The sequence below is a fragment of the Meleagris gallopavo genome, chromosome 3 (assembly GCF_905368555.1).
Source record: "Meleagris gallopavo chromosome 3, MGAL_WU_HG_1.1, whole genome shotgun sequence".
NCBI classification, from domain to species: Eukaryota; Metazoa; Chordata; class Aves; order Galliformes; family Phasianidae; genus Meleagris; species Meleagris gallopavo.
The window spans coordinates 81498675-81511060 of NC_139406.1; the positions used below are offsets into that span (position 1 = coordinate 81498675).

General features: G+C 36.0%; 1 protein-coding gene across 7 annotated transcripts in view; it reads left to right on the plus strand.

The window, feature by feature from the left end:
• Positions 1 to 12386, plus strand: part of COL14A1 (collagen type XIV alpha 1 chain) — a 116901-nt gene that overhangs the window by 62636 nt on the left and 41879 nt on the right. For all 7 annotated transcript variants that reach the window (XM_010709269.4, XM_010709271.4, XM_010709270.4 and 4 more), the window contains exons 25-32: positions 1848 to 1922; positions 3144 to 3283; positions 4213 to 4336; positions 5663 to 5806; positions 7711 to 7875; positions 9158 to 9196; positions 9423 to 9561; positions 12184 to 12326. In XM_010709269.4, the coding sequence (XP_010707571.1) occupies positions 1848 to 1922; positions 3144 to 3283; positions 4213 to 4336; positions 5663 to 5806; positions 7711 to 7875; positions 9158 to 9196; positions 9423 to 9561; positions 12184 to 12326 (969 nt within the window). The remainder of the gene's footprint in view (positions 1 to 1847; positions 1923 to 3143; positions 3284 to 4212; positions 4337 to 5662; positions 5807 to 7710; positions 7876 to 9157; positions 9197 to 9422; positions 9562 to 12183; positions 12327 to 12386) is intronic.

A 12386-nucleotide genomic window follows, 5' to 3' on the forward strand; every position in this document is an offset into this window, starting at 1 on the left:
CAGGGATGGTGGGTTAGGGGAAAAAAAAAAAAAACAACAGAAAAATAAAGCAAACAGAGAAGGTTTTATATGCTTCAGTTTTTGTCATTTAGTAACATTTTCACCACTGCAAATGAAACTTTGATACCCAATCTACTTATAGACCTAAAAAGAAGGAAAAACACCCTTTTCTTGTGTTATTTTCAGTAACATGAGACAAAAAGTCCCCTTGCGGGTGTTTCTGAAGGCAGGACCCTACTCTTGTGAGTTCAAAATACCATGAAACAAAATATGGGATTAGCAGAATTAAGTAAACATATTTTAATGTAATCTTTCCTTCTTCAAGCCTACATTTAGTCTAGATGATACACTTCTCATACTATATTGCTAAATAGCACAGGACTGTTACCCTTCTCTCTCAAATCTAATGAGTTGATAACATTTATTGTTGTGCTCTACAAGTTCACCTCCCCATACTTTGGGTTCTTATATTTGACAAACTTACACAGGTGCATGAGAAATGCATTTTGTATGCTCTGCAATTCAGGGAAGTTAGTAGGATAAGTTGAGAAGAGGACACTTTGGCCTGTATGTCGATTTCTCATGCAAACAAATTACTATATCACATCAGAAAAAGACATTGTTTCAAGATGCAATCTACCTCAGGTGCTGTGAGCAGTGCAACTTGTGGCTCCTTCTACATGGAAGCTCCTGGCCTGTGTCTATGGAGGTCCTGGACATTAGTCTCTGCTCATTTCAGAATCTTGGTCCTTTTTCCTGTTGAAACCACTGGAAAAACATCAATTTCAGTGGGGGTAAACATGAGTGTGGACACGGGGCTTGTAATGAGTCCTGTTTGCTTTAAGCATTCCCAAGGATAGATGTCTTTTGTGAAGGTGTTGTATTTAACTCCATTTGCTGCCTATTAAAGATCACATACGTTATGGCAAATACTAAGTAGTCTTACTTGCAGGCATAAAGTTTTTATGTCCTCTGTTGCTTCTTATGATTGACAAAAATTGCAAAAAATGCTATTGAGCCAAGGTGTAGAAACTTTTCCTCAGCTACTGATATCAAAGCATGTGGATGTTACATCTGAAAATTCAGCCAAAACTATATCAAAATGAACTAAATGGAGCTCTTACACGCAGCAAGGCTTTCAGCCAGTGATCATCATGTGTTTAGGTAGGTTTCTGAGAGTCTGTCATTCCAAACCTTATTTTTAGGAGCAAGTGAAGACAGAGTAACCAGTTTTCCGTATGGCAACCTTTACTAAAACTTTGCTGCAAACACTGAAGCCACAGTCCTGCAGAGTTATGCTGGGAACTGCATTTCTAGCTGTAAACATAATAAGGTGTTTCAGAGAATTCAGAAAAATGTGGCTGTGCTTTGCTCTGGATGCAGACACTGGCTTGCTCCTGCACTGTCTTGATGTTTTGGATAGCATAACTAATCTCTTCTTCCTTTCAGTGTGGGTGGAGATAACCTTCTTGATTAAGGACTAGATGTTATGAGAAAGGAACACTGACATTTTACGAAATAAATTAAGCATAATATGTCATTAATGGGGCTACCGCATGGTCTGCTACACTGGGGAACACGGAAATGAACAGTTCCTGTTGTATTTCAGCAATCTGTTGTCATTCACACTGGAGTGCACCCACTAACTGCTTTCTAGGACAGTCCTTTTTCAGGTGTCCACCACAGGAAGACACACTCACCTATCTTTCTGTCCAATTGCATTACTAGTTGGTTAAAGATAAGAGTTTGGAATGTGGAGATGAGTAGAAAATGCTCTGTTTAATGTAAGCAAAATAGGTTGGGCTTCCCTTTGAAGCATTTTTACATTCCTTTCTTTTGTTCTTCAGTACCATTTCCAACTCAGCCACCAACTTCTCCTTCAACAACACCACCACCACCTACAATCCCTCCTGCAAAAGAAGGTAAGTGCTGCATGTATGGATTTATAATAATTTCAAGATGTTTCATGATTTTCTGCTTCTGACACTACTTCAGACCTGTGGAGATCACATGTCAAAATGCATTTGCTACGACTACACTGTTAAGGCAGCTGGCTTAAATTTAATGGGCCAAAAATCTGACATCATTATTGTATTGTTGAAATGTACAGAAAGGAGGGTTAGCATCTGTGAGATTTTCTTTTTCCAGAACTCTTAAACCATACATATTTTGCAACTGAAGCAGATATCCTAGGGGTAATTAAACTTCTAAAACAGCACTATTTAAAAAAATATGTCTACTTCAGTTAATGACAAAATTGTTGGCCATGTTGTCCATGTTCAGGTTCTTTATATGCAGGCTTCCTTTTGTTTATCAGTTGAACATGTAGTGTCTTGTACAGAGTCACCTGAGTATTTCTTTGAGGGGGATTGTTACTGTTGGAAAACAAGGATCAAATCTGTTTACATCAATTGAGAATTTAATCCCTAGGTACAGGAAAAAGAGGATTCTTTTTTTTTTTTTTTTTTTTTTTAATTAGTCAAGGCATAATCAGCAGAAAACTAAACACAGATATTTATCTTTCTATTCCATTCTCTGGATTTAGAATAATTATTTTCAAGATGAAATATGCTAAAAAACTAAGCTTGCTATATTCTGATCCTGAGCAATAGAATTGGGTTCTGATGTGCTCTGAAGCTTTCCAGATCTTGTGAAAGAGTGCACAACTCATGTGAGCATGTTTAAAGCTCTGCATGCTATTTTGCTTAAGAACATGTTAAAATAAGATGATTTGGGGAAACCTGCACTGCACCTAAATACTACGGTTAAGAGGAGGAGCTAAGGTGTGGACAAGATTCCACAGAGAACCTCAACAGTGGAGTACACATTCTTGCTATGTCATGCAGAGTGCATGTATGACTTTATTTAACAGCCTAAATAAAAATTGAAGTGGCTACCTAGATTTAAATAACTGTTATGGCCTTAAAGTGTCTTCTGTCAGGGCAGATCGTTCACCTCTTGCAGAGCTCAGCTGATACTGCCCTAACACTGAAATCAATATCAGCAGGTCACTTTCCTAAAGTATTATTAACATTTAAAAAGGACTTTTCATGTCAGTTATATTTCTAAAGTGATTTTTGAGATTTTCAGAGGAGTTGAGATATTGCTTTGCCTCCAGAATACTTGCTTTTTTTTTTCTTCAGTATGCAAAGCAGCCAAAGCTGACCTGGTGTTCCTGGTGGATGGGTCATGGAGTATTGGAGATGACAATTTCAATAAAATAATAAGCTTTCTGTATAGCACAGTTGGAGCTTTGGATAAGATTGGCCCTGATGGAACACAGGTAATCAACATTTGGAGACAGAGGGGGCACCAGAAGTGAAATGAATCAAAATGTTATTGACGTAATTTCACAGTTACATAGAATGTATAATCTGCTTCATGTCAGAAATTATTTTAATGTCTTATTTTGCACACATTATATGGTAAAATTCATGGTATTAATTTTGCAAGCTTGAAGTATCACATCAGTCACCTCTGAATCAGTCTAATGAGAATTTGTTTTGTTAATGTTATTGCATAAGTGTTCACTGTGGTGGTTATATCTAAATAAGATAGAAATGTGTTGATAAGGAAAATGAAAGGTTCATTTAGTTCATTTATTGCTCATGGTGCTGCCGAATCTGATGCTCATGCTTAGTTTAAGGATGAGAGTAGCTTCTTTCACCTGAAGAGCACCATTTAGAGAATATGGAGTTTAATACGTTCTGTGTGTTGTAGAGATTTAATATACAGTTTTGAAATACAAAGTCTTGACTCAAGCATCAACATATATCAGAACGTATTATTGCACATTTCTATTGCTTGCTTCAGTGTTGCTGCCCAGCTCTAAGTTGCTTTTGTGCAGCTATTCATTCATGGAGACTGAATAAAGTCCTTGCAGTTCTGTGTGCTAGTAACTGTACACATGTGAGTATCCAAGTAGGATTTTACTTTTGGGCTGAATTGAGAGTACTTTTGCCAAAGTGGGTATTACTTTTCTCATTCTGTTTGTTGCAAAATGAAACCAGAAAGTATTAAGTGGTTGCCAAAGTTTTGGAGAGTAAACCTTATTTTTTGAGTGCTTTTTAAAAGAAGAAAGTTCTGGCTTCAATTTAAAGATGAAGCAAAATTACATGATAAATCCTTGTTTTAAATGCTATAATTCACTTGCCTTTTGCATATACACACTGGATGGTGCTCTAATAATAAACACATCTTCTGTATGCACAGGTGGCAATAATTCAATTCAGTGATGATCCCAGGACAGAATTTAAATTGAATGCATACAAAACAAAAGAGACTCTTCTTGAGGCTATTCAGCGAATAGCCTACAAAGGAGGAAATACAAAAACAGGTGAGAAAGGTCATGATTACGATGCAGATTTTGTCCCTGACTCTCTCTGTAAAGCATTTAGCCTCAGTAAGTGTGGTGAAACACTAGAACAGGTTGCCCAGATAGATGGTGGATGGCCTGTCTCTGGAAGACATTCAAGGTCAGGCTGGACAGGGCTCTGAGCAACGCAATCTAGCTGTAGATATCCCTGTTCATTGCAGAGGAGTTGAACTAGGTGACCTTTAAGGGCCCCTTCTGACTCAAAAGATTCTAGGATTCTGTTTTATTTTCCATTTGCTAAATGTTTTAAGACATTAGTGTACAAGCAGTGAGAATGCGGTATCTCCATACCGGAGATGAGAAGTTGGGCTTTGAAGTTAAAAAGTTTACAGTTTACACCCTTCACCTTCTACTGCTGAGCATGCACCCCTCTGCCCAACACAGATAAACAGTCAGGGAGGGTGGGAGGAGAAGAGGAGAGAGTTGAGCAGAAGTAAATGGCTTTTGAGATCATGGAAGGTGAAATCAACTTAGCAAGTGGAAAAGAGTGAGGGAGGGAGAAGGTGGGAGGGAGTTTGCAGAGAATATTGGGAAATAGTGGGCAAAGTGGAGGGTCTGCTTGGTTATAAGCCAGGACAGTTAAGCCTCAGTGGTATAGTTAAGACTGAGCTGGGAGAACAGGTCACTTAAGTGAATGCAGTTACGTTTTAGTTAATTTAATTCCCATCTCTCTGATGGGAAGAAATTAAAGATGAGTACTGGAAGGGTTAAAGTTTAAGTTGGAAACCATATGTTTTATTATTCTCAGACTGCACAGAAATTTCTTGCAGCTGTTGCACTGCATCAAATTTCAGTAGTATCAAAATGACACGTTTTCAGTTTACTCAAGAAAATGCTACCATGGTACTTTCAGTTGTTAACTAGATGTGCCCCTACAAGCCAGAAGGGGAATTTATTGTTACCTCTAACCTGGACCAAATACCCTTTTTCAAAGATGTTCTTCAACTTCACCTTCTGGACTGAAGAAACTAATGATTGAGGCTGTGAAGTTTTCAAAACTTATGGTCAAAATTAAACTTCTAAATCTCTATTTTAATACCAACAGAATGTACTATTTTACAAACTGCCAAGGATCCAACAACTCCTGTCGAAATCCATTTACAGCAAAGCCGTCGGCTTACTTCAGTCTCATGATAATTATTCAGGTCTTAAAATATACATCTGGGCAGATATTTTTGAGACAGAGCATATGGACATTTCTCCTTTCTTTGATATCTAACATATGATATGAAAAGCCATTGGATTTATGTCACAGAGAAAGTATATTCACATTTTTTTCTATTTCAGGCAAAGCCATTAAACATGCAAGAGAAGTCTTGTTTACTGGAGAGGCAGGCATGAGAAAGGGCATTCCAAAGGTTTTGGTTGTCATTACTGATGGGCGATCACAGGACGATGTGAACAAAGTCTCCAGAGAAATGCAACTAGATGGTAAAATGTGTAGTTTTAAAAACTATTCATATTTTCTTTTTTTTTTCATGAATTGTAACTACTTATATTTAGAGAAAAAATAGGGTAAATTTTGTTCCAGAATGTTTTCCAGCTTTAAATAAAACAGCAAACGTAGCAGTTAATGAAATTACTCCCATGGCAAAGAATTTAGAGAACACGGTCATATTAATCTGTTCTATTGTAAATGAAACGTAGTCTTATAGTTACCAGCAAAAATAGCTGTTTTATTTTGTATACAGGAGGTTCTTTGAAGTTCTCCAATATGTTCTTTTGCTGATTCTGATCTGCTCTCATCTTACAATCATTGTTTTTTTTTATTACACCAATTTTAAACAAAGAGACACACAATGTTATGTGCCTAGAGGTAAAAACAGGGTTGGATATATAGAAATGACTGAGGTTTGTATCGAAATCCTAAGGACACCAAATGTCACATAGAATGAAGCTAAAGGACAGAAGATAAAGGCTATAATCATTTGGACGTGAGGAGGTCTAAGAAGAAATTAAATATGTGCTTTGTAATTAGTCTTTAGGCTTTGGCAGCTATGAAAATACCAGTGGATACTACTGATTCCTGAAATCCAATGTAGTCATTTGAACTTAGTTGTCTGCTTGCATCATTCTTAGATGGTGAATTCGCTGCCTTTTTAAATAACATGTTACAAAATATGGCATGGATACATTGTTTTAAACAGCAATCAAGAAAACAAAAATGATATTTGACATTAAATTGGTGTCTATGCCTAATCTAAACAAAAAAACATTTATCTATCATGTAAGTTTTGCAGTTGTCTACTACGTATTACTTATATTACCTGTTAAACTGGTCATGACTTACAGAGGAGAAGGCATATGATGGGGATTCAGCTGCTGACTACTTATGTCATCCCAATTACCTTGGACAAATAACCTCCTGTCTTCCACTTCCTATTGCATGTGGTCTACTTAGACTTCAGATAAGTACAGACTTATCTGTGATAGAGACAGGCAGGAAGAGGTGGTGATGTTGGATGGAACATGTAGATGTTGTTATAATATATTAAATCTAAGTTTTGTTATGCTAAAAGTTCTGTAGAAGGTAATAAATGTCCTGGGCCTCATTCAAACTTAAAGAAAATATTGTTTGACTAGAGTAAATTTGAGCTAGAGATGTACAAGAACAGTATGTCCATCAACAATATTCAGCTTGATCTAGACAAGGTCTTTCTTTATCTTTAATGGAAAGGAAAATATAGAATAACTTTTGCTTAATTTGCTGCTCTTTGAAGATGCAGGATATGGTTCTCATTTCATTTAAATCTTTGAAGCCCAGCTCAAAGATTAGAATATATATTCATGCAGGTTGCATAGAACAGATTTGATCAGTGCAGTTAAATTACTGATGATGTAAGAATCCATTTTAGTGTTCACTCATGAAACAGTGGTAGCTTGAACATTCTGATTAATATATGGCACAGAACAAAATCTGTAGAAGACCCATAGGAAATTAATTTTTGTGCTTTGTATTTCTGATATACTTAATATGTTCTTCCTACACTTTACCTGAAGTGAGTGGAAATGTTTATGGGTGATACAGTAAAGTATTAAATTAAAAAAGAATTCAAACATATGCTAAAACTTTAAACAATTGTCTAGCCTTTATGTCTTCAAGAGAACACTTAAGCATTAAGGTTTAATTAACTTATGAAGCATAAATAGCCGAAAGTAATATTTCACAGAGAATGTATCACTTTTCTTTTTGATCATGTATGAATTGTCTTGTGTGATTGAACAGTAAGAAAACTTCCACTACTGTATTTAATCAGGAAAGGAGCCAGTGCAAATCTAGCTGTGTTCATATTTCATTTCTGTTCTTTAAATGAGTGTTCTTTTTTGTTTTACAGGTTTCAGCTTTTTTGCTATTGGAGTTGCTGATGCTGATTACTCAGAGTTAGTTAATATTGGCAGCAAGCCTAGTGAAAGACATGTCTTCTTTGTGGATGACTTCGATGCCTTTACAAAGATTGAAGATGAGCTGATTACTTTTGTTTGTGAAACTGCATCAGCAAGTTAGCCATTTGACTTATACTTATTTCTAAAATAAGTGCTAAATACTATGGTTTTTTTTTTTGTAACAATTTCCTATTAAGAGATTTATGAAAATGGATTTTCTGAATATAATTTCAAGCAGATATTGTAACTGCAATGTTATTTCCATAAAAAATAAGGAGATGGAGATCTTATAATTTCAGTATAATTAATGGTTGTTTGCTAAAAGTCTAGAATGGATCCATTGTGGGAGGGGAAAAAAAGCTTTTTCGGTTTTAAAACAGGCTCAAATTCTTAGAAATCTATCAGAATGCCACAATTGGGACTCTTTATGAGACATTCTGGAAAAACATCTGATGGTTACAAATTGATGATTCACATGGCTCTAGGTGTGTGCCCCCAGTATGTTTTCTGATACATAAACCAGGAAGTAGGCGTATATAGATGATATGAATCACTTGTGACTCTAAAGAGTATGGGAAGCAGGCACTGAACTGATGGATGCAAGAATGTTGTTTGTGTCCCTTCAGTTCTTTGTTTTTGACCAGTATCTACTTTCAGTGTTAGAGAGAGCTTAGAATGTTGAGAATATTCAACAGTAGTATTTATTTGTCACTTGTGTTTGTATTCCAAAAGCGATCTCCAAATGCAAGTGCTATGGGGTGTCATATTTGACACTTTGCATGTAGACTTATTGCTTTCCTAGGGCACCTTTCCTGAAGGAGATTAGTGTGCATTCTTCCCTTCAAGAAGAGAGATAAAAGAAAGTGATAAACAGTTATTAAATATGTGTGCATATATCTTAAGGACTGCATACAGTACTGGTCTCTCACATGAAAGCTGTGTGTGGAGTTTGAAGAGGTGCAGAGAATGCCTGCTAATGTAAATTGAACTTGAGGTAGAGTTAGGTTGAAGGGCACAGATAGAGAACTGGGGACGTTTGGTTAAAGCATAATGTAAGACATACTTTTTTACACAGCAGGCAGTGAGTTTTTGCTACAATAGGTTTTGGAGTCAGGTTCTTGGAAGGATAGAACAAATTTATGGACAACAGTTGTATAAATGTGGAACGTTCAGGGGTGTGCCCTTTGACATCTTTACTACAGCCATTGTGGATCCTGAGGAGCAAAACTGAATGAGTGGAAAGTAGCCAGACTTGCATGCTTTCCTAGACAGCATCTCCTTTTGCTATTTTTGAAAGTAGAGTACTGACCTGAGTAGACAATGTTCTGACCTGATGGGACCACACTTGTCTCCTTAAATGTATCCTTTCTTTTCTTTTCTTTTTTTTTTTTTTTTTAGCTTGTCCACTGATATTTAAAGATGGTGACAACTTTGCAGGTGAGCTATTTTTGTGTTTGGTTTTTGTTTCAGATTTATGATTTCTTTTTTTTTGTTACCTACTTTTCACAATATAAGCAATAAAGTAACCTTTATGTTAACAACTGTTTTACAGATGGTGATAGGAAACTCATTAATGCAACTGGCTTTGTCCTTTTTTTTCTTTCCTATAATGTGGTGTTAATTTAATTTAAATTAATAAGATATATATTTTGGTGTCTTCCAGGATTTAAAATGATGGAAATGTTTGGCTTGGTTGAAAAGGAGTTTTCAGCCATTGATGGGGTTTCAATGGAACCTGGTACATTTAATGTTTACCCATGTTACAGACTGCACAAGGATGCCCTGGTGTCCCAGCCTACAAAGTATGTATTAATATATAAATATTTGTAAGAACACATGAAGTTAACTGCCCACTGCAGACAATTATTCATTTTGAGGGTTGCTGTTTTTATGTCAGATGAGCAAAGATGCTAGCTCATATCTACATTATGATAATTAATAGAGCATTTGGTCAAAATTCAACTAGTCAAAAGTCAACTGGTTTCCTTCAAAAATAATAGCTGTAGGAAAAAGTAGATAAACTCAGTGGCTATTTAGGGTTTCCTATATGAGCCAGATTCAGGTACATGCAAGTTTGGCATCTAGCAATTTCGTGCAGGCTTATATCAGTAGTGCTTTGTGAAAGGTTAAGGTCTCACAGAATACAGAATTACTTATTTTTAGGAAAGTTGTTTGAAATTATTGTTAATCTAGTAAGGTTTATCTTCCTATGCTTTGTCTAAAGTGAGTGGAAAAGCAGAGAACTTTTTTCAAGTGTGAGAGTAAGAAGCTGCTTTAGGTTCCTTTCTGAGTCAGTGTATGTATGTATTAAGTACAGAGAAAGATTATTCTCCTTATGCTAAAATGAGTCTCTAAACACTTTACTGTACCTTCCTGGGAGTCAGGGTGTAGTTCAGTATCAAGGACTGTGTTCTGGCAGAGGCGTGGAAGAAACCTCCCATAGAACCTACCTTTGGTCCTCAGAGAGGAAGTGATGGGAAAATCTTCATTCCTTCTCTCAGCAATGTGTAGGTTATATTTAATTCCTTCATGTCCAGTTCCCTAATTTGTGTTACATGGCACCAGACAACAGCAATGGCTTTGCTGTATTAAGCATGAGAAGAGTTAACACTGCATTATCTTAGCTGAGACAAACAAGAAAGAATAACACTGTGAAATGATTTATAAATGTTTTAGTAAAGTTTTCTTATTCTTGTTGTGTGATTACCCTGTTGTGTCCCAGTTGGAGCCATCCTTCTTGGACCTGTGTCACATTCTACTTGTTAAGTTTCCTTCTGGCTCTACGCTGAGTGGAGATTAGAACTGCTCACTTCTCTTTCCTTTCCTGCTTCTTTCTGATTGGATCTGCTGCATTTATGTGCTCTTCTCTGGCTGCCACCTCAGCCCAATCCAGCCCAATCTTGCTACTTTAGGCTTTCAGTCTCTTTTGTTGTTCAGAGAATGCCTTTCTCTTGATGATGTACAGGTACGTCTGAATAATACTGCTTTTATTTTCTCATCTCATATGTCCACCAAGTATCGTTAATGCTATTCTCTTTCTTAATTTCTGTATCCCCAATCCTGGTGTTTTCCCCATCTGTTTATTGAATTTTCTTTTGTTGTTTCTTTTATAATGGACACACTTTAAGGCTTTGTTCTTATACCTGTTAAATTATCTCTCTCTTTTCTCTCTGGAGAAAATGTGTAATATCAACTATATATCAACTATAGTTATCTACAGACCACTGTGGGGAACATATACATTGTATATCATATTTAACTCTTTTTCCATCATGTTTCTTATCAATACATATTAAAAGTGTCGGAAAAACTTTAGATGGAAAGGATCATATTTTGAGAAAAGAAATTTATTTAAATGAGCCTACCGGGCTTCTTTCAGATCCCTTTAGCATGAATTAAGGAATCAAGCTAACTAACATTTTCAAAATACAGGCAGTCATTTCATTTCTGGTATTTTTGTCCTGTGTTGGAATTTGAGAATGAGAGGTGAAGTTAAATCATAAGGCTAACTAACAAGCTTCAGGAAATAAAATAAAATAACATGCCGGTTTTATATCATAAACTTCTGTATCTTCTGCAAGAATTCTAGGAGATTGTATTTCTGTAAGTATGGTCTCTTCTGACTACAATTTGTCGTAAGTTGCCTTTGGAATGTATAAGCTACGTACCCTATGGTTTATAAACCATCCTGTAACAGTCTTTGTTCATAATTCCTATCCATTAGTGATTTTTGATGGATGTAGATTGACATTAGTTCTTCCAAGCTACTTCCATTTTCATTGTGTATTAAACCAGACAATAATGAAGATATTGCAAATGGCATTTAATTTATTCTAAAACTTTTTAACTTGATTGATTTCAGGTTCACTTCAATCTGACCTCTGGTTTGATCTTCAAATTTATTTAAAAAAAAAAAAAAAAGAAAATTAACGGCATCTTTGTAAATTTCAAAGGAAAAGATAAACTATCCATTTTCCATGAGCATTCTTTTGATTTAGGACCCAAGAAAACAGCCACAAGTTGTGCCAGGGGAGGTTTAGATTAGGTATAAGGAAAAATTTTACTCTCAGAGAATGGTCAGGCTCTGGAATGGCCTGCCCAGGGAGGTGGTGGAGTCACCGTCCCTGGCAGTGTTCAAGAGACATCTGGATGAGGAGGTGCAAGATATGGTTTAGTGCTTGTGGTAGCAATGGTGGACAGATGGACTAGATGATCTTGTAGGTTCTTTCCAACCTTGTGATTCTATGATTCTATGATAGTTATCTAGTTGAACAGATTTTGTAAATGCTTACTCATATTGTTACTCACTCTTGATTTCCAAAGACAGATATAGATTTGTAGAAAATGTGTTAAGTGAACACTTGATATGTAAATCACATGATTTTATGTTTGTTTTGGTTTTAAAAACTTTACTTGCTTTACAGATATTTGCATCCTGATGGTCTCCCTTCAGACTACACCATTACATTTCTCTTTCGTATACTTCCCGATACACCTCAGGAACCATTTGCTCTTTGGGAGATTTTAAATGAACAATATGAACCACTGGTTGGAGTTATATTAGATAGTACGTATTTTGATTCTGTGATTTATTCCTTAACTGTATGAAAGGTTCTTTTTTTTTCTA